Source organism: Bufo gargarizans, chromosome 8 (assembly GCF_014858855.1).
Source record: "Bufo gargarizans isolate SCDJY-AF-19 chromosome 8, ASM1485885v1, whole genome shotgun sequence".
Classification (NCBI taxonomy): Eukaryota; Metazoa; Chordata; class Amphibia; order Anura; family Bufonidae; genus Bufo; species Bufo gargarizans.
In genome coordinates, this window is record NC_058087.1 from 168,411,523 (window position 1) to 168,439,072 (window position 27,550).

Genomic DNA, 27,550 nt, shown 5'->3' on the forward strand with positions numbered 1-27,550 from the left:
GGAGAACAATGAGAAAAAAAATATTTTTCATTAAAACTCAGGTCAGACCAGCAGTCAGAACCCCTATGTTAATAAGACCCCAATAAGACCTCAGATCTGACCCCCAATCAGACTGTCACGGTGGGGAGTGGCAGTAAACTCCCCACCATATAAGGAGGGGAAAAAGAGGGAGCAGGTCACCTTCTAAAGCCGCCCTAATCCTGGCCCTAACTCCTAACCTCTTGAGCAGACCCAGATGGTAGGTGGGCTCATACTCTGGAACCTCGGACCCTGAGTAGCCCTGAAGAACCCTACGGTAAGGAAAGGGCTGAGACGACCGGTTCATCCCAGACACTGATGAACCGGAGTCTCCACCGGCCTAGCTATAATGAAACCAGCAAATATACAGCAACTGGATCGGCAGGTAAGCACACAAAATGAAACACTTACCTGCCTCAGCTTCACCAACTGGAATCCGCGCATGAGTATTGGTGTCCAAACATACAAATAGGACACAGTACAAACAACCACACACAGAAGGATCCAGCATACCAGTAACTGCTTGGACCCCCATGCAACATGCATGGCGGCCACAGACAGAGCTGCATACAGGCTGGTAGTTCCCACTCCGGGAAACCCTGAGACCCCCTGCCGGAGGTACAGACACACCACTGAAAATGTCTAGCAGACATGCTGGACAACAAACACCTGACAGCCCAGACATGATACACCAAACTAGACCTACAACACTCCCACACCAAACAAATAAGGGAAAGAAGGGGAAGACATTGATGTCAAACTAGGTGGACCTCTCACTCGGCAGATGGTATAATGCTGGAAAGTAGCGAAGCTCCAGCACACACAAAGGCTGGAGGACAACTAAAATCCAGCCCACAGGCAATATACACCTAGTGGCCACACCCACCCAGGTAATTAACCCCTCCAGCATCAGACAGGGAGGAACCAAGACATGAGGGGCAGAGCACATATATGCTGAATAACAACACGTTGCCCCTGGCAACCAGTATGCACGGCAAGTTGTCACGGCACACAACACCGAGGCAGTGACACAGACCTCAGCTCAAACCCCAATGTGATTGACCCCCAATCAGGCCTCAGATAAGAACCCCATGCCTCTCATCATCGCCCATTGCCTCTCATCAGCCCCATATAAGCCCCCATGCCCCTTATCAGCCCCCATGCCGCTTATCAGCCCCAATATGAGCCCCCATATGAGCTCCCATGCCACAGAAAAAAAAAAAAAAAAAAAAACTCTCCTGCTCCAGACACTGCCGCTCCTAACCTACAGCGCGGTCCTCTTCATCCTGCTGCCGGATGTGCTGTAATCTGACGTGCACAGTGTGAAGTCACAGAGCACCCTCACGCTATGCGCAGCCACTGCACAGCTGACAGCCGAGGACCAGGAAGCGGTGAGTACAGAGCCTTCACTGCTTCCCGGTCCTCCGGTACATTTTTCCCCCAAATTTTTTTTAAAAAAAGGCTGTCTCACAGTAATTTGCATATAACTTTACTAATTCATGTATATAATACAACACACTAAAAACAATACATACATATAAATAAACCCCAGAATTCATACACCCTATTATATGATCACTGTCCCTTTTTAAATGCGGAGCTCTCGTCAAGGATCCAAATTCATATATCCTCTTCGATTCACATCTGGACATTCGGGAGATAAAATCACCCCCCCCCCCTCCAATTTTCCCTGACTGATTCGATGATCGCAAATTTCAAACCCATTGGATTACTGGCATGGTTTATTCTAAAATGGTTATAGTGTAAGCTTTTCATATCCCTTTTTGATGTTGTTAATATGTTCAGCAATTCTTGTTTTGAGGGCCCTCTTTGTTCTTCCTATGTACTGTTTTTGACATGGGCACTCTATTGAATAGATAACAGGTTTGCTATTACATGTGAACATTTCCTTTTATCTCCCATTTAAAGTAGTTTGTCGGGTATATAAAGCAAATGCTATATATATATGTGTGTGTGTGTTATATTATATAAAAATTATATGGATCAAAAGAAAAATTATACAAATGATATTGATCCGCGAGATGGACATAAACATCTCAAAAAGAGTTGAATCGAGAACCTGATTTATTTTGTGCAATCGGTGTACAAGCGTCTATGCAAAATTTTTTTTATTTTTATTATACAATAACAAATTAATCAACGTAAATTTCAATAATATACAATGATATGCAGTACCCAGAATTCGCTACTATATGATGCCAACAAAACACTACTCAACCTACACAAAAATATTATGCAATACAGCTTTAAAATTGGGAGCGATATAAAATCAATGGATTATGCGCAAAAACTCAATCAAGAAAATGACAGATAGGAGCCCTTGCTCTGCCCAAAATGGCTAATCTCCGATATAGGGTAGTATTGCAACAAAACTTATAAATTATTGGCTTGATTTCAAACTAGGGAATATAAAAATTCCCAACAGAGTTTCTACAATATTATCCCCTTTATTCAGCTGTATGCATCGTAACTGAAATCAAGTGAAAATATTGATGTAGCAACTAACGTTACACGTCCACAAATGAGCGGGTATCTGGCTAAGCATCAAGCCAATAAATTTGGATCAGTACTATATAAAACAAAAATATACATTACCTAAAGGTCAAGTGATTTGCAGAGTCTTGGGGCAGTCAGCTCTCAAGAGTTTTTCCGATAATCCAAATCCTTCCTTCCTTCCTTCCTTCCTTCCTTCCTCCCGTTTCTTAACCTAAAACTTATCAGCTGAACACACCTTCCTAGTTTGGAACTTTCCAATCATTGTTGGATAGGCGTGTGCATTGATAAGGAACGTGACATCCTAATACTACCCAGAATGCACTTTTGCTACTGGTCTAATATTAACTGCTCATATCTAGGTGGCACTGTTGTATAAGCTATAAGCATCATACCATTAAGGGTTAACTCATACATATTTTCAATACAACACACCTCTGACATCTGGAGGCCTTGTCTCAGAGCCGAGGGCCAAACTTTGATACATGAATGTATACTTTGAGGAACATCTAGACAATATTTTGTTACAACAACACTAGCTCTTTGAACGGTGCAGTAATCTTCCCATGGACTTACTTCGGCCTACATGAAAATCCATACAAAATTGTGAATATAAATAAACATTGCTCTTAAAGGCAATGAATACCCATTATAATTAAAATAAGTAGATATAACTGTTTACACTCATAAAAAGGCACAACGCGTTGTGGATGATTTTATCGTGGTCTTCCTATCAAAGTTAGTTTGTTTGCAATTTTGGCATAGACCACATCTATAGAAACCTTTCAGATTCATCCAATTGGTTAACCACCTCAGCTCCCCTAGCTTAAACCCCCTTAATGACCAGACCACTTTTTACAATTCTGCACTACACTACTTTCACGGTTTATTGCTCGGTCATACAACTTACCACCCAAATGAATTTTACCTCCTTTTCTTCTCACTAATAGAGCTTTCATTTGGTGGTATTTCATTGCTGCGGACATTTTTTTTATTTTTTTTGTTATTAATCGAAATGTACTTTTTTTTGCAAAAAATAGATTTTTCACCTTCAGTTGTAAAATTTTTCAAATAAAACTACATTTCTATATCAATTTATCTTTAAATTTATTGTTCTACATGTCTTTGATTAAATAATGCAATAAGTGTATATTGGTTTGCGCAAGAGTTATAGCGTTTACAAACTATGGTACAAAAATGTGAATTTCCACATTTTAAAGCAGCTCTGACTTTCTGAGCACCGGCCATGTTTCCTGAGGTTCTACAATGCCCAGACAGTAGAAACACCCCACAAATGACCCCATTTCGGAAAGAAGACACCCTAAGGTATTCGCTGATGGGCATAATGAGTTCATAGAAGTTTTTATTTTTTTGTCACAAGTTAGTGGAAAATGATTTTTTATTTTTTTTTCTTACAAAGTCTCATTCCACTAACTTGTGACAAAAAATAAAAACATCCATAAACTCACTATGCCCATCACAAAATATATTGGCCCTGGCATTTTAGGGGCCCTAATGCGTGAGAAGTAGTTTGAAATCCAAATGTGTAAAAAAATGCCCTGTGAAATTCTAAAGGTGCTCTTTAGAATTTGGGCCCCTTTCCCCACCTAGGCTGCAAAAAAGTGTCACACATGTGGTATCGCCGTACTCAGAAGAAGTAGGGCAATGTGTTTTGGGGTGTATTTTTACATATACCCATGCTGGGTGAGAGAAATATCTCTCTAAAAGTCAACTTTTCCCATTTTTTTTTTATACAAAGTTGTCATTTTAGAGAGATATATTTCTCTCACCCAGCATGAGTATATGTAAGACACCCCAAAACACATTGCCCAACTTCTCCTGAGTATGGCGATACCACATGTGTGACACTTTTTTTAAGCCTAGGTGTGCAAAGGGGCCCAAATTCCTTTTAAGAGGGCATTTTTAGACATTTGGATTCCAGAATTCTTCTCACGCTTTAGGGCCCCTAAAATGCCAGGGCAGTATAAATACCCCACATGTGACCCCATTTTGGATGGGCATAGTGAGTTCATGGAAGTTTTTATTTTTTGTCACAAGTTAGTGGAATATGAGACTTTGTAAGAAAAAAACAAACAAACATAATTTTCTGCTAACTTGTGACAAAAAATAAAAACTTCTATGAACTCACTATGCCCATCAGCGAATACCTTAGGGTGTCTACTTTCCAAAATGGGGTCATTTGTGGGGTGTTTGTACTGCCCTGGCATTTGAGGGTCTCCGCAATCATTACATGTATGGCCAGCATTAGGAGTTTCTGCTATTCTCCTTATATTAAGCATACAGGTAATGAATTTTTTTTTTTCGTTTTTTTTTTCGTTCAGCCTCTGGGCTGAAAGAAAAAATGAACGTCACAGATTCCTTCATTCGCATCGATCAATGTGAATGAAAAAATCTCTGCCCAAAAAAAGAGAGGAAAGGCGTCTGCCAGGACATAGGAGCTCCGCCCAACATCCAAACCCACTCAGCCCATATGCCCTGCCAAACCCGATTTCTCCATTCACATCAATCGATGTGGATGAATAAATCATTGCCGGGATTTTCCCAAAGCATATGAACACCGCCCCTCAGCTCATAAGCCTCGGCAAACGTATATTTTTTACTGCAGAGGAGAAATCTCGTCTTGCAGCGCCGCATACACCGACTTTTGTGTAATCTGACAGCAGCGCAATGCTTCTGTCAGAATGCACATCAGTGCTGCAGCTGGTACATCGGTTGGTCCACCTAGAAGGTAAAAAAAAAAAAAAAAACCAGGCCGCAACGCAATAAATTTATTAACATGAAGAACTTTATATAACATTTGAACAGAACATTAACTTTTATAAACTTTATTGAACTTTTGGAACAAAACATTAACTTTTTTGCTTACCAGTGATTTTTTTTGATTTTTCTTTACCTTTATAGGACAAACCTCTCCTTCCCCATGGGACAATGTGCAAAGTGCAAATCGCCCAGAGATGTGGCGAAGTACATTATGCACTTTGTCCCAGGTGAAAGGAGAGGTTTGCAGCAGTTCTGTGTGAAAGGGCCCTAAGAGCCCTGTGTGCCTGTCCTGTGTGATGCAATCCCTATGCTAATAGTTTACCTGTGTGTGGTACTTCCGGAAACACTCCCCCAAGCATAGGGCAGGGTGGTCAGGGCAGTCAGGACAGAAATAGCGGGTGTTACGCCTTATTCTACTCCTGCTACAGACACAACATCTTTTTCGGGGTGGCGCTTGGGTTGAGGTTCCAGCAACGACATTGGGAAAATGTTGCTCGTGTAGACGGCTCACTACACTGGTGGATGGGGCCACGGAACCTCCTGGATACAGGAGGTTCTCGATCTCTTCCTGAAATTTGAGGAAGGATCCTGTTCTCCCAGCCTTACTGTAGAGAACAAAACTATTATACAGAGCCAATTGAATTAAATATACAGACACCTTCTTATACCAGCGTCTGGTGCGGCGGGACACTAAATAAGGAGCCAACATCTGGTCATTGAAGTCCACCCCTCCCATGAGCAAATTATAGTCGTGGACACAGAGGGGCTTTTCAATGACACTGGTTGCTCGTTCAATTTGTATTGTCGTGTCTGCGTGAATGGAGGAGAGCATGTAAACGTCACGCTTGTCTCTCCATTTCACCGCGAGCAGTTCTTCATTACACAAGGCAGCCCTCTCCCCCCCTTGCAAGATGGGTGGTAACGAGCCGTTGGGGGAAGCCCCGGCGACTAGGTCGCGCGGTGCCACAGCAGCCAATCTGTTCTAAAAACAATTGCCTGAAAAGGGGCACACTTGTGTAAAAATTGTCCACATAAAAATGGTACCCCTTGCCAAATAAGGGTGACACCAAGTCCCAGACTGTCTTCCCACTGCTCCCCAGGTAGTCAGGGCAACCGACCGGCTCCAGGGTCTGATCTTTACCCTCATAGACACGAAATTTGTGCGTATAGCCTGTGGCCCTTTCACAGAGCTTATACAATTTGACCCCATACCGGGCGCTCTTGCTTGGGATGTATTGTTTGAAGCCAAGGCGCCCGGTAAAATGTATAAGGGACTCGTCTATGCAGATGTTTTGCTCAGGGGTATACAAATCTGCAAATTTGGTGTTAAGGTGGTCTATGAGGGGCCGAATTTTGTGGAGGAGGTCAAAAGCTGGGTGGCCTCTGGGACGAGAGGTGCTGCTGTCACTAAAGTGCAGGAAACGCAAGATGGTCTCAAATCGTGTCCTGGACATGGCAGCAGAGAACATGGGCATGTGATGAATTGGGTTCGTGGACCAATATGACCGCAATTCATGCTTTTTTGTTAGGCCCATGTTGAGGAGAAGGCCCAGAAAAGTTTTAAATTCGGAAACTTGGACGGGTTTCCACTGGAAAGACTGGGCATAAAAGCTTCCCGGGTTGGCGGCTATAAATTGAGTGGCAGGGTTTGTTTCTGCCACGACTAAGTCCAAGAGCTCCGCAGTCAAGAACAGCTCAAAAACCCCCAGTGCCGATCCGATCTGAGCTGTCTCAACCTGAACTCCAGACTGGGAGGTGAAAGGGGGAACTACTGGTGCGGCTGAAGTTGGGGGCTGACAATCGGGGTTTGCTCTAGGGGCTCTACGGGCCTGTCTGTGTGGTGGCTGCGACGGGAGAACTACTGCACGTGCCACCGCACCAGCTTCAACTGCCCTTCTGGTGCTCGCCACTTCACCATGTTCTACGGCAGTGCTGGTACTAGGTCCAGGATGGGCTGTGCTGCTGGTGTATGCCTCACCACGTAATCACACAGTGCCAGCCCCACTCTGCTGCCCTTGAAGCGGATCCTGCGCAACCTGTGGTCTAGCAACACGGGGCCGGGTACACCTGGTGGTATCAGGGACCTCAACCTCATCATCCGAACATTGGGTCAGACTGCCACTGCTTTCTACAGGTTCGTATTCTGACTCTCTGGATTCGTCAGATGATACGCTAATCAGCGAATCAGTGACTGCGGTGCGGTGGGCTGGGCGCTAACCGACGCTAACTACCTAACAAAGGGGCCTAAACTATCCTAAAACCTAAAAAAAGTGACCGTTTACACTGATCACTTTTTTCCCTTTTCACTAGTGATTGACAGGGGTCATCAAGGGGTCAATTAGGGTGATGGGGGGGTGATCTGGGGCTAAGTGTGTGGTGTCTTGTGTACTTACAGTGATCTGTGCTCCTCTGCTGGGACCAACCGCCGAAAAGAACCAGCAGAGGAGCAGAGAAGCCATTTAACACATTATATTTATATCGGCGCGTGCGCATCTGCAAACAATAACCGGAATCAAAATCGTATACATACATATAGATATATATAGATAATATAAAACTTTTAAATGTTTTTTTTACATTTTCTGTTATATATATTTTTGTAATGGTATAATATATGTTAGGAGAAGATGATACAACTATGTTGGGGATGCACTATTGCAATTGAGAAGGATAGATAAACACATAGCTAATTAGCTGCTGGAAACAATATAAATGTGTAAGCGATTGCTTTTGATGATCCGGTCCAGAGATTTGAACCTACCTAAGAGGGTTTAAAACATGTCTGTTAGGTCCCAGTAATTATTCATTATTCTTGTACCACTGAGGAAGGAACGGTAGGTTCCGAAACGCGTCTGGTGGCGATTTCTAAGCTGAAGGTGTGCATAGATATCTACCAGTGTTGCGGTTAAGCAGTGCCCCTGCTGGCGATCCCAGTACGCATGCGCGGGGAAGCCCGAGAGGAGACACTGCATATTCAAGCCGGCATGTAACGAGGTCTGTCTGTGGGAGACGAGCGCTCATTGTATCAGGATCCCTGAGTAACAAATACATGAAGCATTGCTGAAAACAACTGCGGATTAAAGAAAGCGTCTTACTAATATAATATATGCGCATTACATACGAGTAAACTGGCAAACAATACAATAAACCACTTAATTACAAGGGAATATTGGAGCAGGATGTTTTATAAGTTTGTTACCAATTACGAGAACCTTGCAATTCAGTTAACACTGAAGAGAGATACAATTGGCAAATATCAACTGACACTACTAACTGCACGCCAAAGTGAAGAACTACAAGACAAGGAAACAATGTTTTAAAAAAAAATTATACTTAGGAATTTTTTCTATGAACATTATATATGCGAGAGCTCCGCATTTAAAGGGACCGTGATCATATAATAGGGTGTATGAATTCTGGGGGGTTTTATTTATATTTATGTATTGTTTTTTAGTGTGTGGTATTATATACATGAATTAGTAAAGTTATATGCAAATTACTGTGAGCCAGCTATTTTTTATTTTTTTTATTTTGTGTATTTACTTTAATCATTGAGGGGTGGGCTGGGCTCCAGTTCTGGTTATTCTATTGTTAAAAAAAATTCCACTACTTTTGGGCGAAAAATACAGGTATATATTGTAAAAAACAAAACAAACAAAACAAAGGATAGTAAAATTTAGCAGACCATGCTTTTGTATCCTGCAGAGTCGAAAATCTAATTTATAATTGGATAGAAAATTGGCTTCAAGATCGTATCCAGATTTGGAGTCAATGATTCCTACTCTGAATGGTCCCCGGTTATAAGTGGTGTACCCCAAGGATCTGTGCTGGGTCCGCTTTTATATAAAAGGGTTGTCTGGGTTCAGAGCTGAAACCGGACATATCCCTTCTTTCACCACTCAGCCCCTCTGACATGAGCTTCGGAGCATTTTATGCTCCGATGCTCTCCCTTGCCCTGCGCTGAATCACGCAGGGCAAGGGCCTTTTCTGGAGATCCGGTGACATACCAGGCTGTCCATGGGTAAAGCTAGGCAGAGGCTTTCGCCTAGCAGTGAGCCCAGTGACGTCAAATGGCTAGGGCAGCACTGAAGCCTCTGCCTAGCAGTGTACGAATGCAAACAAAAAAGCCCTTGCCCTGCTCGATACAGCATGGGGCAAGGGAGAGCATCGGAGCATGAAATGCTCTGATGCTCATCTCAGATGGGCTGAGTGGGGAAGAAGGGGATATGTCCGGGTTTAAGTCTGAACCCTGGCAACCCCTTTAAAATATTAATTAATGACTTAGAGGGTGGGAGTAGTAGTGCTGTTTCTATTTTTGCATATAATACCAAACTTTGTAATAGAGTCCAGTGTATGGAAGATGTTACTAGGTTACAAGCTGACTTGGACAAACTTACTGTTTGAGGTTCAATATAGATAAATGTAAAGTTATGCCCCTTAGGGCTAATAATCTGCATGCAGCATATGTCCTAGGGGGCAAATAAAACTATGAGAGTCACTTGTTGAGAAGGATCTGGGTGTATTAGTAGATCATAGACTAAATAACAGCATGCTGCCACTAAGGCCAACAGAATTTTGTCTTGTATCGAAAGAGGTATGGACTTACAGGACAGGGATGTAATATTACCACTATACAAAGCGTTGGTGCGGCCTCACCTGGAATACACAGTTCAATTCTGGGCACCAGTACATAGAAAGGATGCCCTGGAGTTAGAAAAAGTGCAGAAGAGAGCGAATAAACTGATAATGGGCCTGGAGGGTCTTGGCTATGAGCAAAGATTAAAAGAAGGGAGTTTGTGTAGCCTTGAAAAAAGACGTCTAAGGGGGGACATGATTAACCTGTTTATTGTGCATCCCAAGGAAGAGACAGTAGAGGGCTGTCCCCTTGATCATGTAACAGGAAATCCCTGTGATTGTCTCTCTCGCGCAGCAATGTCTCGTGTGGCTCTGTCTCTTGTGCCTATCACATATATATTATCTTTATCTGTCTATCTCATATCTACCTGCTTCTCTCTTATATCGATGAGCTTGTTATAGTTCACCGAGCACAGCGCCATACATTGTATAATGGCTGTTCTTGGTATTGCAACTCTGTTCCATTCACTTATAAAGGACCTGTCACCACAAAATGCAATGCAATCTGACAGCAGAATGTTATAGAGCAGGAGGAGCTGAGCAGATTGATTATATAGTTTTGTGGGAAAAGATTCAGTATAACTTGTAATTTATACATGCACACGACCGTGCTGTTTTTTGCGGTCCACAAAAAACGGAGGCCGCCCGCGTGCCTTCCGCAATTTGCAGAACAGGCTGCCCATTGTAGACATGCCTATTCTTGTCCGCAAAATGGACAAGAGTAGGACATGCTATATTTTTGCGGCCCCATTAAAGTGAATGGGTCCGCATCCGAGCTGCAAAATCGGCGGCTCAGATGCGGACCAAAACAACGGTCGTGTGCCTGAGGCCTTATACTGAGGTTGCCTGAAGCTGTCCCTCCACCAATCAATATTTAAAGGGGTTGTCTCCCTTTAAGGCCATTTGCTTATCATTGTAGAGAAAGTGAATACAAGGCACTTACTAATGTATTGTGATTGTCCATATTGCCTCCTTTGCTGGCTTGAGTCAATTTTCAATCACATTATACACTGCTTGTATCCATGGTTACGACCACCCTGTAATCCAGCAGCGGTGGTCATGCATGCACACTATAGGAAAGCGTGGCTGGCGCTTTTTCCTATATTGTGCAAGCACGGCCACCACTGGTAGATTTCAGGGTGGATGTAACGATGGAAACAGGCAGTGTATAATGTGATGGAAAAGTGAATCCAGCCAGCAAAGGAGGCAATATGAACAATCACAATACATTAGTAAGTGCCTTGTATTAACTTTCTCTGTGTCCTGAGTAAGGGTCCGTATGAATGGTTCGCATCTGTTCCGCAATTATGTGGAACGAGTGCGGGCCATTCATTTTCAAAAGGGCCGGAAAAGATGCGGACAGCACACAGTGTGCTATCCGTATTTCCGCGAAACACTACGGACGTCTGAATGGACCCTAAGACTGTGTAACAGTTGAAACGCGTTGACGGATAAGCGCTATGCCCTGGAATGTTTTTAACATGTATCCTGAATCAAGCTGGAAATAATTTTTAACCCTTAAGTGCTGGATGAACTGTTTACTGGATTAACTTTCTCTACATGACAAATGCCATTTACTGAAGTGAGACAACCCCTTTAAGTCCTGTGAAATCCCTTTTAATTCTGTAATTTTTAGCCACCTTTTACTGATCTCTTCACTTAGCGCAAAGTGACTGGACAAACTGGATTACTGGGTTTTATTTCCCCCCGCCTGCTCTTCCGAGCCCATTGAAGTTAATAACCTGTGTGTTTTATATGAAAATAAAGGACATAATTGCATGCAAATGCTAAGCACTCAAAATCTACAATGTGCACTCACACGCATGACTCTGCCGAGGGGCGCCACGGGGAGCCATTTACTACCTCGCATAGCCTGCCGAGAGGTAGATGGCCGCAAGGTTATAGCCAATGTCACTGCACCTGAAGCCTCTGCTCCCCAGTCGCCCAGCTCTCCCCCTGCATTGATTTCCCGGGGTAGTTATGGGCCGGCCGGGGTTTAGTACTGGGCAAGGGACTGGTATTATTTGTGTCCCGTTATTGGGCATTAACACTCTGTGGGCATCTTGTAGATCTCAATGGCACTTTGAAGGGGTTTTCCGAGAGTTTTCTTTTTATACTGATGACCCATCTGATCGGTGGGGGTCATACACCCGGGACCCCCGCTGATTAGTTTTTTTTGTAAGGCCGCTGCACTTGCAGTAGCACTGCAGCCTTCTCACAGCTTTGCCTGGGCCCATTGATGTCACATTCACCGGTCACATGACCAAGGCACCGCTCAATGTATTGCGCTGTGCTTGGTGAGCTGAGACGGCTGTGGCGCTACTGCGAGCTGATCGACGAGGGTCCTTGGTGTCAGACCCTCCAAGATCAGATACTGATGACATATCCAGAGGATATGCTCCAGGATATGCCATAAATGTTCTCTCCAGAACGGGACCCCAAAGTGAGCAGAGTGCAGCCACCCTCTATTCACTGCTGTGGGAGAGCCATTCACCCTATCAGTCCCATAGGGGCGATTGGAGAGGTTGTCACGCTTACATGGTGCATTCTCCATTCACCGCTGTGCGACTTACGAAAATAGCCGAGCGCACTTATCGACTTCCTAATAGCGTGCTCTCCATTCATCACTATGGGCAATGCCCCGGTTGCTCCTAGAGGCTCATTTGTATATAACAAAACCAAATTTTTCTTAGCAATACGGGCGCATTGGAACATGGGACCAACACAGACGCCTTCGGCTGCCTAGCGCACATGCAACAGGTCATGGTACAAATCTGCTGACAGATGCCCTTTAACCAGTCCAGCCCACCCTCTTCCCTTGCTATATTCACAGCACTAGTGTCAGCAGTAGTCTTCTGTCTGGCATTTCTGGGGTCTTTAATTCTCTCTGTTGGCACGACCGCCTCCTCCTTTATGACGGCAGGCCGGAGCCTGGCGGCAGTTGAATAGCGGTAATTCCCTGCCCTCCTCACCATGCGCCTTGTATCGGTTTGTACAATAATGAACACACTTTTGTTTCTCCCAGCCCCGGCAATGCTCCGACTGGAGCGTCTCAATTTGCAGACAGCCCTTTGCCAAATTAATTTTATTTAATTATCTCCCAGGGCTAAGCTTGAATACATTTTGTGTTCAGTTTCGCCGTTTCCTCCTTCTCCTGTACAACGTGGACTTAATATCCTTGTTACAATCTGATTAGAAGTAAAATTGAGTTTTTTGAAGTCTGATTATCCCATGAAATGGAATTTTTAAACCTAATTAGGAACAGATTTGCATAATTTTTTTATTCTGTCGCCATTAAAAAGAAAGTTGAAATACATTTTTATTATTGAAATCTTCTTAAACAGATGAGACCCCATAATGCATGTATCCCACACGTCTCCTTCCATCACACACCTTTACACCTACGTTCCTCCGTCCTCATTCATTTAAGAATTAGGCTCTGAATTCTCTTTCCATCCCTCCCCTCCCCCCCTTTATTTTGCTACTGAATCAATTTGGATAATTGAGGTTTTTTTCATATGCTTGAGGTGTGCAGCGCAGCCCCTCCTCAGATACTCCTAGTTTTCACTCGTATAGATCTGTATTCCTCCAGGAGGCTGTGGGAATTAATGGCCATTTTGCCAAATGGAAAGGGGAAAAAAAGTTTACGATTGTTCAGATTGCTGCTCTTTGTCTTCTGTTTCATCAAGATCCAGTAGAACCTGCTGCGATTAAGTCCTGTGTGTTCTGCTAGGTTTATTAAAAGTGGCAGAAATGCTATTAAATACTTTGGGTGCCCAGGCAATATGTGGGGCCGGACAAAGTTGAGTGAAATGCATTCTAAATAAAATAGAATAAAATAAAAAATAAAATGCAATTTTTTGTATATTTTAGAAAATTGGATAAAGAGAAAAAAAAAGTTTAGGATTTTTATTTGTTTGTTTTTTATTATATGGAATGGGTTATGCACTAGGTATAAGGACTCATGCACACAAGCCTATTTTTGGTCCACATCAGATCTGCACTTTTTGCAGGTCGGATTCAGACTTATTCACTTCAATGGGGCCACAAAAAATGCAGACAGCACTCAGGCTGTGTGCACAAGCCATAACACAGTATCGGTTTTAGGGTTCATGCACACGGCCGTAGCAGAGTTTTTTTTTTTGCGCTTAGCAAATTACGGATCCGCAAAACACACGCGTTTCGAATTTGCAGTAACGAACGTCCAGCCCTTAATAGAACAGTCCTATCCTTTTCTGTAATGCGGACAAGAATAGGACGTGTTCTATTATTTTATTTTTTTGCGGGGTCACGGAACGGAGCTACGGATGCGGACATCACACGGTGTGCTGTCCACATATTTTGCGGCCCCGTTGAAGTGAATGAGTCTGCATCTGACGTGCAAAAAATGCGGATCGTAAGCGGGCAAAAAATAAATAAAATAAACGTTTGTCTGTGTGAGCCCTTAAAGGACAACTATACATAGAAAATGCACAAAAATAAAGTAAAAAGTCTCTAGCAGTTCCCATAGTCTCCTCCTTTCCTTTTGAGTCTGCTTTGTGTCATTATGCAAGTAAAACGGAGAAATGGGTAAAGAAATATTCTGTTTGTGTTCCGGGAGGTGTGCCATGTCCTCCACCTCCTCATAATCCTGTGTGTGGCGATAAGACAACTGGCTGCAGCAGGGGCCTCCCCCCCTCTGCTTTGTTTTCAGTAGGACACAAAGGTTAGATTGTAACTTTCGTTTCAGTATGGTTTTAAAGGGGTTGTCTCACTTCACCAAATGGCATATTTTTTTTTTTTTTTTTTTTTTTTATCATGTAGAGAAATTTATACAAGGCACTTGGTAATGTATTGAGATTGGCCATATGTATTGTCATTCATCTTTTCCTATAGTGTAAGCACGGCCACCGCTGCTGGATTGCTGGTTGTTACCTCTGGAAACAAGCAGTGTATAATGTGATGAAAAAGGGAATCAAGCCAGCAAAGGAGGCAATATGGACAATCACAGCACATTAGTCAGAGCCTTGTATTAACTCTGTCTACAGGGTAAATGTAATTTGCTGAAGTTAGACAACCCCTTTAATAATGTATATGGACAGAAATGTTAAAGGCTTTGTACACCTTTTGGTCACTATTTATTATTGCGTTGTACTCATTTTGAGATAAAAATAATTTTTTCAATTGGTCTTTATTAAAAATGATGAGCCTTTTTCCTTGCACAGCTTTGAGTTTATCTACTAGCAGGATCTGTATTTTCTCTCTGCTCAGTCAGGCAGGGAGCTGACAGCTCCTTATCTCTGATCCATCAAAGACTCATTAAAGCTCAGTTCTTATCTTACTCATAAGAATGTAGCTTAAAGAGGACCTTTCATCTGTTTTACTTATAGGAGCTAAATATCTGTACTTGCTGGGTACCCCCCACTGATGCTGCCACCTGTGTTTTTATATATATATTTTTTTAAACATTGCTCCTACGCCCCGTTGCGGGCTCCTGAAGTTCTCGCACTCAGTATGGCTGTGATGCTCTCCGATGTGATTGGATCGCGGCACAGCCAGGGAGAAGACACCCATTGAGAAACCCTGGCGTCTCCTCCTCCCTGTACTGATGCTCATTATTTACATACTGAGCGTGAAAACTTCAGGCTGGCGCAGCAGGGCGTAGGGGCGATGTTTAAAAAAATTAATGGGTGGTAGCAAGTACCCGCAAGTACAGGTATTTAGCTCCTATAAGTAAAACAGATGAAAGTTCCTATTTAAGTGTTTATGGCCTCTCAAGAGTTTAGACCAGTCACACTGCTAGAAAAACAGTTAACCCTTTGTGTCAGAACAGCTCAATATTTTTTTTTTTTTTTTTTTTAATAAAGACCAATTGTAAAAAACGATTTTTAGCCCAAAATGAGCAAAATGCAATCGTCAAAAAGAATTTTCCTCAAAGGTGTACATGGCCTTTAAGAGTTTTTGTAATATACTTTGTTAGGGACATGTTTATTTTTGCTAGAAAACTGGGTGTGAAGATTATCCTTAGCGACACTCTAACTGGGCATTGCTATAGTGAGTCCTTCTTCAGCGTTCTTCTAGTAATCTTCAGCACACGGGCTCTCCGTTACACCGTGTTTTCTAATTTAAAAAATAAGCACCTTTCCCTGATAAAGTATATATATCAGTCCCTGTGAAACTGGCTGACCCGTTACATGTGCACTTGACGGTTGAAGATATCTGTGTTGGTCCCATCTTCATCTGTGCCCGCATTGCTGAGAAAAATGGTTTTAGTATATGCAAATGAACCTCTAGGAGCAACGGGGGCGTTACCATTACACCTAGAGGCTCTGCTCTCTCTGCAACTGCTGTATCCTCTGCACTTTGTTTGAGAGCACCAGGCAGTGAAAAACGTGAAATGGAGGTAATAAAAATAATCTTACTCACCTTGTCTATTTGAGATTGAAGAGGCCATTGCGGCCATCTTCATTGAAGATCTTGCGCAAAATCTCTGTAAACCACAATGACAGTTGCACTTTGTCATGCCCCACCTCTAAGCTCCGCCCCGTCTGCAGCAGTACCCGCCCACTGAAAAATGGAACGGATTGTCAGCAGATTAGATCAGTTCTTTGCAGGATTTCTTCAAGATTTGGGGGGACAAAAACAGGCGTACAAAATGATGAATCCACTTTTCTGCAGATTTGGCGGCAAATACCTTTTGCGACTAAATCTGCGGTAAAAGTACACCAAAAAGTGGCGTACTTGCAATAATAAATGACTCCCTTTTTCTCTAAAGTATGCAGAAAATTCTGTTGCGTGCCCCTTTAATTAACCAGGTTTCTTCTGGTACTAGTATATGTTAGCGATCGATGTTGCATGTTGCAGTATTTCGGCGTCTGAAGCAAATGGAGTGTTACCACTTTGTAGTCTAATAAGTATATGTGTGTATATCTGTCCGTCAGATACCATAAAGTATAGAAGAACCCAGAGATACGTCACTTTGTCTCCCGGTAGCTGGACAAGCGCTGTCAGTGCTGCCTTCTGGGCGTACACGTTATTGAGCAGCGAAATTGTCCGAACTCTGCAGATTACATCCGACGCCATTCCTCAGGCTCTTCTCCTCCTGCGTGAATTTATCAAACCATCCAGACAATGCATCTTCCTTGATCAAATGTGCCATCTCAAGGAAAAACATCTTTCCTTCACAGCTGAATGAACCGCTTCAGCTTCTAGATGTGTCTTTAAACAGCATGTTGTCAAAAATTGTAAATTTTCAAGCCGATATGTTTAATGTACAGATCTAATGTGCAGCGCAGGTTTTATATTCTTCTCCCTCTCATCTCGAGCTCTGCTTTTATTGCCTATAACTACAAGTTTACCAAATTCTGAGAAAATTACATTCTAAGGTTTGGAAATGTAAAAGCAATTTTATTGGATTTTTTTTCCCTTGACTATACATCTGTCACTGTGAAAATCATACTAATGCAAAACTGGTTTGAATGGGATGTCTTAGCTATTGTAGGGTTTCAAAAGGAGCCTGTCACTTTTTTTCAGTCCAGTCCTGAGCAGATTGATATATACTGTATTTTTCGCTCCATAAGATGCACCTAGGATTTAGAGATGGAGAATAAGAAAAAAAAATATCAAGACCCCACTCATCAGACCTCAGATGAGGCCCCCACTCCTCATCAGACCTCAGATGATGCCCCCACTCCTCATCAGACCTCAGATGAGGCCCCCACTCCTCATCAGACCTCTGGTGAGGCCCCCACTCCTCATCAGACCTCTGGTGAGGCCCCCACTCCTCATCAGACCTCTGGTGAGGCCCCCACTCCTCATCAGACCTCTGGTGAGGCCCCCACTCCTCATCAGACCTCAGGTGAGGCCCCCCACTCCTCATCAGACCTCAGGTGAGGCCCCCCACTCCTCATCAGACCTCAGTTGAGGCCCCCCACTCCTCATCAGACCTCAGGTGAGGCCCCCCACTCATCAGACCTCAGGTGAGGCCCCCCACTCCTCATCAGACCTCAGGTGAGGCCCCCCACTCCTCATCAGACCTCAGGTGAGGCCCCCCACTCCTCATCAGACCTCTGGTGAGGCCCCCCACTCCTCATCAGACCTCAGGTGAGGCCCCCCACTCCTCATCAGACCTCATTTCAGACTGCACATCAGACAGAACAATAAAATAAATGAGCCTAAGGCCTAGTTCACACGAACGTTTTTTTTGCGGGTGTACGGGCCGTTTTTTTGTGTTCCGTATACGGTCCGTATACGGAACCATTCATTTCAATGGTTCCGCAAAAAAAACTGAATGTGTTCCGTATGCCTTCCGTTTCCGTTTTTCCGTTCCGTTGAAAGATAGAGCTTGTCCTATATTTGGCCGTAAATCACGGGTCGTGGCTCCATTCAAGTCAATGGATCCGCAAAAAAAACGGAACACATACGGAAATGCATCCGTATGTCTTCCGTTTCCGTTCCGTTTTTTCTGAACCATCTATTGAAAATGTTATGGCCAGCCCAATTTTTCCAATGTAATTACTGTAAACTGTACATGGCATACGGAAAAACGGAACGGAACAACGGAACGGAAACGGAAACACAACGGAACTCAAAAACGGAACAACGGATCCGTGAAAAACGGACCGCAAAAAACTATAAAAGCCATACGTTCGTGTGAACTAGGCCTAACTCTCCAGCTCCGGACCACACTGCCACTCTGCAGATCCACTGGCTCTTCCTTCACTCACTGCTTCCTAGTCGTCTTCAGACGCTGTGCTCAGTCAGGACAGTACAGCGAGTTGCCCGGAGAATATCAGAGTGTGGAGAATACAGCCAACAGCAGGAGCTCTGTATTCACCGCTCCCGGTTCTATTGTGTGCTAGTATTCATTCCATAAGAAGCGCTTCCATTTCCTGCCACTTTTGTGGGAAAAAAGTGCGTTTTATGGGAGTGAAAGATACGTTAGTTGTGTGGGGAAAAATGTATTTATTTAATAAATTTTAATTTATTCTGTTAAACTTTCACTCTTTTTAAGCTTAGGAGTCATGTGGGCGGTCCTACTTGACAGCTAACTCTGCATGACTTAAGCTTACAAGAAAGTCACTGATAGGACCATCCACTGCAGTCCTAAGCATATAAAGAGCAGAAGTTTGAATATACATGTTTTTCTGAATCTTTTCCCAGAAAACGATGCATCGATTTGCTCAGCTCCTCCTGCTCTATAACCTGCTGCCCGCAGATTGCACTTTTATTTTCACGGTGACAGCTTCCCATTAAAGGGGTTGTCTCACTTCAGCAAATAGAATTTATCCTATAGAGAAAGTTAATACAAAGCACTTACTAATGTATTTTGATTGTCCATATTGCCACCATTGCTGGCTTGATTAATTTTTCCAACACATTATACACTGCTCGTATGTCGGGGTTATGACCACCCTGCAGTCCAGCAGTGGTCGTCGTGCTTGAACACTGTAGGAAAAAGCACCTGCCTCTCTGGTGGCTGGGACCATGGGAGCGCTCATAGGCACGCATGCGCAGCAGTTCTCATTCTGGCCACCTCGTATCTGCTGCAGCTCACCAAGCACAGTACCGTACATTGTATAGCAGCTGTGCATGGTATGGCAGCTCAGCCCCATTCACTTCTACAGGACTGAGCTGTGTCGAGGCCATTTGACTGATGACCGCTACGTCACATGACCTAGGCAAAGCTGGAGGAGGTTGAAGCGCTACTGTTGGGGCCGGTGCTTTCGCAAACAGTTGATCGGTTGGTGTCCCGGGTGTCTGACCCCCACCGATCACATACTGTTGAAAAAAAAAATCGGTTGGCAAAACTCTAGAAGCCCATTTTTGCACCATGCCTCTAAAAGAAAGCAGCTTTACATATAGTCTCAGTTAAAAATGTTTTTTGTGTTTACAGCCCATGGGCAGACTCGTGTGTCTCCAGGTTAATAAGTATACAGATTAGGGGACAAAAGCTAGGACTTTGACTGCAATATAACCCAGAAAAACCTTCAGAAAGTCACACAGCTGGAATGCCCTAAAGATGGCCTTGTACATTAGATGTGCATCAGCTGAACCTGCCGATTTTTGAAGGGATGGGCCGATCATCTAATGTGTATAAGGGCCTTCTAGCTCCCCCCGATGGCAGATGCCAGGGGGGTGATTAGGATTTTGGGCAGCTAGATGTCAACGTAACCAGTCGTTTTGTTATCGTCCGTGACCAAAGGTGTCTGGCAGCGGCTTTCTCCCCAGTCAGAACTCATGCATGCTTGGGAGACTTTGGGACGGTTGGGAGAGATGGCGGTCATCTAGACAAGACGTCTAATGTTTAAGGCTGGCCTAAGTCGCATCATTCTACTTTGATCTGCTCTTGTCAAAGAAGCCTTGGGTGTCTGACCCATGGACAGTAATAGTTGCATCCAGTTTGGGTCATTTCTGGTTGCTTACCTACCATTGCAAATATGACCAAACGGACAAGCGTAGAAACCAGCTATGATCAGATATAAATGGACGTGTGCCTCCTTTTACTTGCATATCCATACTGGAATTTCTGTTCTGACCATAAGCCAACTTTTTCTGGGAGAATTTCTGGTTTTAATCTTGCTAAAAGTTCCTGGCGGTCTAATAATATCCTGAACGCTGCGGCTTGGACATCTCCTGATGAGGGATTGGGGTCCAATTGTGTTAAGGCATAACATGTACCATTTAATAAATGACTGTGCAGGGTATTGGAGCTAGAGTTAAAAACGGGCTGCATCCAAAAGTACTGCACAGAAAAACACATGGGGGACACGCTCACTAATCCATCTGGTGCGGTTGGTATATTTTCAGAAAGTGAAGCCGGAGAAATGATTGTCTTGTACCAGGAGGGAGGCATTTGTCACTCAAGGAGACATTTTGAAGACTACCGGCTCTAAAGCTTTTGCTTTCATCTTTTGGTTTTTGCTTTTCTTTCCAAATATTAGTCGGAGTAAATAAAATATCATGTCTCGTGTTTGGCAGCAACATCTCGTTAGGACGGATACCTTTTGGATTAGGCCTTCGATACAGTACAAGTGTCGAGTTGCACCCGGGAGGCAGCCTGACTCACCTGATGTCTTGGACATGCACGTATTCTTTTTGTCTTGTGGCCCATCTCGAAATTGCCTCAAGGGATCAATTCAATGTGAGAAGATTATTAAAGGGATAAAAAGCTAAATAATAAGAAAATATATTTAAAAAAAAAGGAAATTAGATGGAAGCTGGTTTTCATGTCTCTCCTCCAAATTTATGAAGTCTAAGATTTCAAAGAGTGCAATAGTGGGTTCCCTTGGGTTGTCACATTCTTCTAATTGGAGAGCTGATTTCTTTGATGTCATTTTTAATTTAGAATATTTCCAGGCAGCAAGAACATGTACATTGCTATGCATATACTGTATGTACAGTGAGAACTTGATGGCACTGTATTATCAAAATACCATAGAAAAGTGTAGTAAAAGTAAAGAAAAACTGTCAAAAATAAAGTGCTAAGAAATAATTTTTTTAATCAGTTTACTTGGATCTTTAAAGAGTGCAGATTTTCATGCAGTTCTGTGACTAGTAAAATTTTTGCACTATTGCTTGCTGAATTAAAGGAAATACCCCAGAACATACTGAAAATTTAACTTTTTGTAATAGGTAGGATTCCAAGCTCTGGGGCCCTCAATGTTTCTGAGAATCTGATCATGCTAGATACATCTGAATGCTTACACTTTGTCACTGGGCTTTTGTATGACGAGTGGCTGCTAGGAAAATCTTCGACGCTCGTTTAATGGATTTTCAGTCCGGTCTGCTTCTAACCGCACTGATAATGGGAACGGGGAGCCTATTTCTTTAGTTTGAATGGAGTAGTACCACTGTACTGTAGGCTTTCAGTGGAGTTGTAGTGGGCATACTCAACCACCGCTCTATTCAAACAGGGGTCATTGGGCACACCTCATGATTGGTGGGGGTCCCATTGGTCGGAGCCCCTGTGAAAACCCAAATAGGCCAATCCTATGCATTGACTACCCGCTTTCTGGTTGCTTTGAAGTGTGAGAAATACAGTCTGTGGCTATGGTGGTATTTTCAAGAATGAACTCATTACACTCTGCCTCGGATATCCTGCTTTACTGCCGTCGGACCATTTTTTTGTGAATTTTCCCGTTACTCTTTCTTCTACCAATCTCTAGCCGTCTTATCATTTCATCTTATTTGTGAGAAGTAGAAAATTTGACCTGCCCCCCAGTTGGGCCCTAGACGTCTTTATTCCCAATTTACCCCTTTTCTCTGCCCTTGCCCGCCTTTTAAAACTTATCTGTCCTAAAGGTGTTCACTTAGGCTACCCACCTATCAGTCATGTCTATCCCTGGGAGGAATATCTTTCATTGAGACCCATTGTGACGAGGCAGCATGGTACATTCTGAGTGCCGGTGCCAGTTTTTTTTTCTACCCATCGCATGTTGCTAACTTATTCTACTGAGGTGCCACCAAAGGATAATTTGGCCATTTTAGGTGAAGTACTGAATATAACTGAACTTGATGAGCATATCCAAGACAATTTATGGTGACCATATGTAGGAGGGTATATGCGGTTTGACTAATTTCTACCTTTCACACAACCTGTGGAAGGAAGAACGTTTCACCACTACTTGGCATTCCACCACACCTCTTCCACCGATGTCTTGACCAAATCTACTCCTGTGACCTTCTGTCCAGCTGCATGCACATTATGAAACTGAACAGGAAGACACATGAGCACATCCAGTCAAGATATCAGTGAAAGGGACGCAGGCGGACAATTGACCACAGCCCAGGTAATGGAATAGGCATTACGCTTAAATGGTAAGTAGTGGTGAACGAACTTCCTTCCACAGGTTGTCTGAAAGGTAGAAGTTCCTCAAACCCCTGGAGATCCTCTTAAATTAAATCTGAGGTTTCACCTAGCACAGACCTTTTTCACTTGTGACCAATTATTTAGAAAATCCTGTTCAGTCCAGAGGCTTCCCTTATCTGAACTGACTTAATCATGGTGATTTCATACCGTCACTTCCTGTCTGATCGGGGGTCTATTGTACTGTACTAACAGTAGACCTGCGATCAGATAAGAATGTAATGTATCATAAATCACTGGGGCAGTCAGGTCAGGGAAGGTGTGGTGGACACAGACGTGTTTCCTGGGCCAACTACGTTTCTGCGAATCGGCCCAAAATGAAATTCTATGAGCCAGACTAATTGCTGTAGCAGTACGGTTGCTGTAGTGTTGCCTTCACCTTTTTAATTTAATCTGTATTCCCTACTAACTGAAAATTTGCTATTTTAAGTTTTTCGTTTATGCATTTTTGCACTCATTTATTATTTTTTTCTCCTCAGGACTCCTGAAGATCTCTCCAGGCAGATACTTGCCATCCAGCAACGGGAGATGAAGCTGAAAGAAGAGAACATCAGCGTCACTAACAGGTAGGGGACTGGTTATATCCACTCCTTACTATGACTGGCGGAACGTAATGTTTAAAACGTTATGCATATGTATACTGTAATAATGTAATAACATCGCTCCTCCGGCAACGCAGGACCTATCAAAACTGATGTAGCAGAAGTGGGTCTTGATGAATCAGGGCCCAAATCTTCAGGAGAGCACACAAACTCGGAAAATGTATTTGGGATCGGGAGCAGCAGTGCTGGCAACCACTCTCTAATCATTCTGCTCTTCATTCTCTAGTAGTCTTAATGTTTAATCACTTGGGAGGCTGATCAACAACTTTGAATGTTGAAGCCATCTCCAGTTATCTTTTTCCACCTGTCAGCTGAAGTTCCTGTGTCTCGTCGCTGCTTTAACCCCTTAGCTGATACGGTGAACTGCGACCGAGGCATCTAGGTGACTAGACGGAAGAAGGGGGCTCCATCTGTCATTCCATGGGTGCCCTGTGATGCAGTTGTGCTGTGTCGATCGTTATGGCAGCTGGTGGCCCAACAGAGGCTCCAAAGTCTGCCATGGCTACATGCTTATTAGTCTATGCCAAAGGGACAACCTAATACGCAAAGGCAGTAATGCTTTGGCGGTTGGGCGCATGCCGACTCATGGAAGTAATCATACTGTGAAAAAAAAAAATTCACTCCGATCCCGATCGATTAACCCCTTAGATGCCATGGTCAGTGTTGACTCTGGCATCTAAGTGGTTAGAGATGGGGATGACTCACCCTATCAACCAGGCGTTCTGTCATTTTTACTGTACCTGACATAAGTATTATAAAAAAAAGTATTGCAGTGTATTTATGATCAAACAAGGTTGATATCTCAAAGTAAGAAAAAAAAAAACACAATTGCTACTTTTTATTTCGCCTGATGAAAAACGAAATAAAAAGTGATTGAAAGTTGTATATAACCCAAGATGGCAACAATGAAAACTACAACTCATCCTGCAAAAAAATAAAAATAAAATATCGGCACAGCCGCGTTGATGGAAAAAAAAAAAAAATGTTCCGAGTCCTTGAAAGCAAAAACAAATTATTTTCAAAAATAATAATAGTTTTTATTGTGCAAAAGTAGAAAAACATAAACTGTATAAATCTGGTGTCATTGTAATTGTCCTGACCCGCAGAATAAAGCTATCCTCTTATACTGCACAGAGAGTGCTATAAAAGCAAAACCCAAACGGCAAAGGTGGAATTACATTATTATTATTTTTTTAAACTCTGTACAGTACTTTAGTTGTACCTCAAAATGGGTGATTTGTAAAAAACAGTAGGAAAACTGTATTTCCTGAACTCCAAATTGTGCTGTGTTCTTAAAGGAGCTTTTCACCTTTTGTGGATGTTTTCTACAGACACCACAGTGTGGGGGTGGTAATTATACTTTCCTGATTTTCCCCCCCCCCACTGTCTTCCGGCTCCATTGCTGCTCTACAGGTCATGGGTCTCCCGGTGTCAACATCATGATCTCCACTGCTGGATTTAGCTCTCTCTTGCCGCCCTGCAGGTCCCGGGTCTCCCCGCGTCGGCATACTGTTGGACGTGACCACTGCAACCACTGACTGGCCGCAACGGTGATATGTCATGTGACCTGATTCGTCGGTGACACGTGGCTGCAGCGATCACATGACTCGCGTTGAACAGTATGCTGATGCGGGTAGACCTGGTACCTGTAGGGCAGCGATAGAGCCAAAAACCAGTGTCGGGGATCAGGTAAGTATGATTATCACCGCAGGTTAGGCCATACTGTGGAGTACTCTTCAAGAGATGTGACTTCTGAGGGGCAAACCTAAAAGAAGACAGTGGGGCGCGTTATCAAAACAGATGAGGTGAAAAATTGGTGCAGTTGCCCCTTTAATGCATTAATTTTCCAATGGGCTGTTCAATTTTTTCTTACTCGTTTTAATGAAGTGCTCCTACTGTCGTTATTTTTTTATTTATTTTTTCCTTTGAACCCTTTCTAGGTTTGCCACTCAGAAGTCCCATCCCTTGACCGGTCTTTAGTTTTTGACTTTGCTCTTGAACAGCACTTGAAGCGCACGCAGAACGTTACGTCCTCCGTTGGCAGCGTGTCAAGACCTGTGTCTCGAGCCCTAGGGCTGAGTGGCACAGTTGCTTAAACACTTCTCTTGACATTTCAACGTCTTCCGAGCCCATGAGAATAGCAAAAATAGTTTTTGGCATTGCCGATAGCTACAGTAAAGTGCACTCTAGTGCTCATACGACTGATATTTTGCGTACTTGAGTCATCTTCAGTGCTTAAGAATGAGGGGAAAAAATGTGTCTGATGAGCATTTGTTTGATTTGTAAATGTCAAGTGAAGTCTTCCCCTCCATGTGAATATACGTCCTTGCTCGAGCCTTTCATATAGGTCATGTAAGGGGCGGGGGGGGGGGAGGAGAGAGTCACTGCCGAGAACCGTGCCTTGGTTTTTGACTTTTTTGCTTTATGTCTGTCTATCTACATGTGAACACAATTTCATTCTTGATCCCTTAAAGAGATTATGTCACGAAACATTCAGCATTTTTCAAACCAGCACCTGGATCTGAATACTTTTGTAATTAAAAATTTAGTATAGCCAGTGAGCTGCTATTCAGTAAAATGTATCTGCATAGTGCCATCTGCTGTTTGTTTTTTTTTCCCCCTTTTTTTTTTTTGTCCATCTCACTGAGCTGGTCGCACGTGCTCAGTTTAAATCTTCAACTGAATACATGGAAATAATTAGAAAGGTTTATAAACAGTGCAGGTAAGATGGTAACGTCACTGCAGGGGACCACATGGGCGATATCATATATTAGTAAGTTCTCAAATACCAGAAAAAAAGTGCAAGTGCAAATATTGGCTAAAGTAACATTGAAAAAACTATGAAGTTACCCATAGTGTATTTCTGTCCAGGATTGCGCCAACCCCGACCTGCGTTTTGGCGATCCTTCGTCCGGGGGTTGAATTTTAGGGCACAGTCAGAGCCCCCCATAGCATTTCCGGGCACAGTCATAGCTTGCACACTGGTGGTGGTCGTGTATGCACACTATAGGAAAAAGTGCCGACCTCTCTGATGGCCATTACCATGGGGAGCGCACATAGGCTGGTGCTTTTTCCTATAGTGTGCAAGCACGACCACCACTGGTTGATTGCAGGGTGGTCATAACCATGAAAACGAACAGTGTATAATGTGATGGAAAAATGAATCAGGCCAGCAAAGGAAGCAATATGGATAATCACAATACATTAGTAAGTGGCTTTTATTAACTTTCTCTACATGATAAATGCCATGTGCTGAAGTGACACAACCCCTTTAAATTCACGACCTATCTGCTATGTGCAGTACTCCAGACTGAAAAAAAAAAAATATTACAAATATTAAGGCGCCATTGGCTCATAAACTGAAAAATCTAGGAGCAATATTACATTTTGAAACCCCAAATGTTAAGTACATATAATTCTAATTAAAAAAAAATAAAAATAATCTTATCGGGTGTCTGTTCTTTGGATTCTTTCTTATAGCTGACCAAAACTTGATAATTTTTTTACGGTCCTGAATAGAAGACTTATTGCTCGCTATCACTTAGCTATCCAGAATATTGAGGCCTCCTCTTCCTCTTGGATCCAACTCACTGTTCCTCCTCCATTACAGCCCCTCAGCCCACCATTCTGCCATAAGTTTCTCCCTCCTGGCCCACTGTTCCGCCTTAAAAGTCTTGTTGCTGTTTGCAATTCTAAGTTGTATTGGCGACCATTTTGGTCACTTATCTTGAGCACTGCAAGTGTGAACCCTCCCTTAGAGAAGTCTCACGATGTGCCGCAAAAACGCATTTTTAATCCTGTTACGACTGTAGAAAATCCTGCTACCATCATCATGCACGTAATAAATTTTCCAGCTACACTTACTGCTGATAAGAGACCACTCGTGTTCCTCATGAACTGATCTCCATGTCCCCGATGCCTATTTTAATTTTGGAAATGCTTTTTTCATTTTGACCTGCACATTCAGGAAGATCCTCATATCTGTGTGACATACTGCCATATAAATTCCATATCGTGAGCCAACAAAAGGTTTACTACTTAAATAAGAGAAGACTGGATTGATATTTTATTTTGCAAAAAAAATAAAAATAAAATTTTTCCACTAAACAGCAAGGGCTTGCCATAATTACACCGCCAACTTTGTGAGATTCAA

General features: G+C 43.1%; 1 protein-coding gene across 1 annotated transcript in view; it reads left to right on the forward strand.

The window, feature by feature from the left end:
* LOC122944554 (mitotic spindle assembly checkpoint protein MAD1-like) overlaps nt 1–25,650 on the forward strand; it is a 71,424-nt gene extending 45,774 nt beyond the window's left edge. The window contains exons 10-11 of the mRNA XM_044302956.1: nt 23,275–23,361; nt 25,338–25,650. Of these exons, the coding sequence (XP_044158891.1) occupies nt 23,275–23,361; nt 25,338–25,377 (127 nt within the window). The 3' untranslated portion in view covers nt 25,378–25,650. The remainder of the gene's footprint in view (nt 1–23,274; nt 23,362–25,337) is intronic.
* Nucleotides 25,651–27,550: the final 1,900 nt, after the last annotated feature.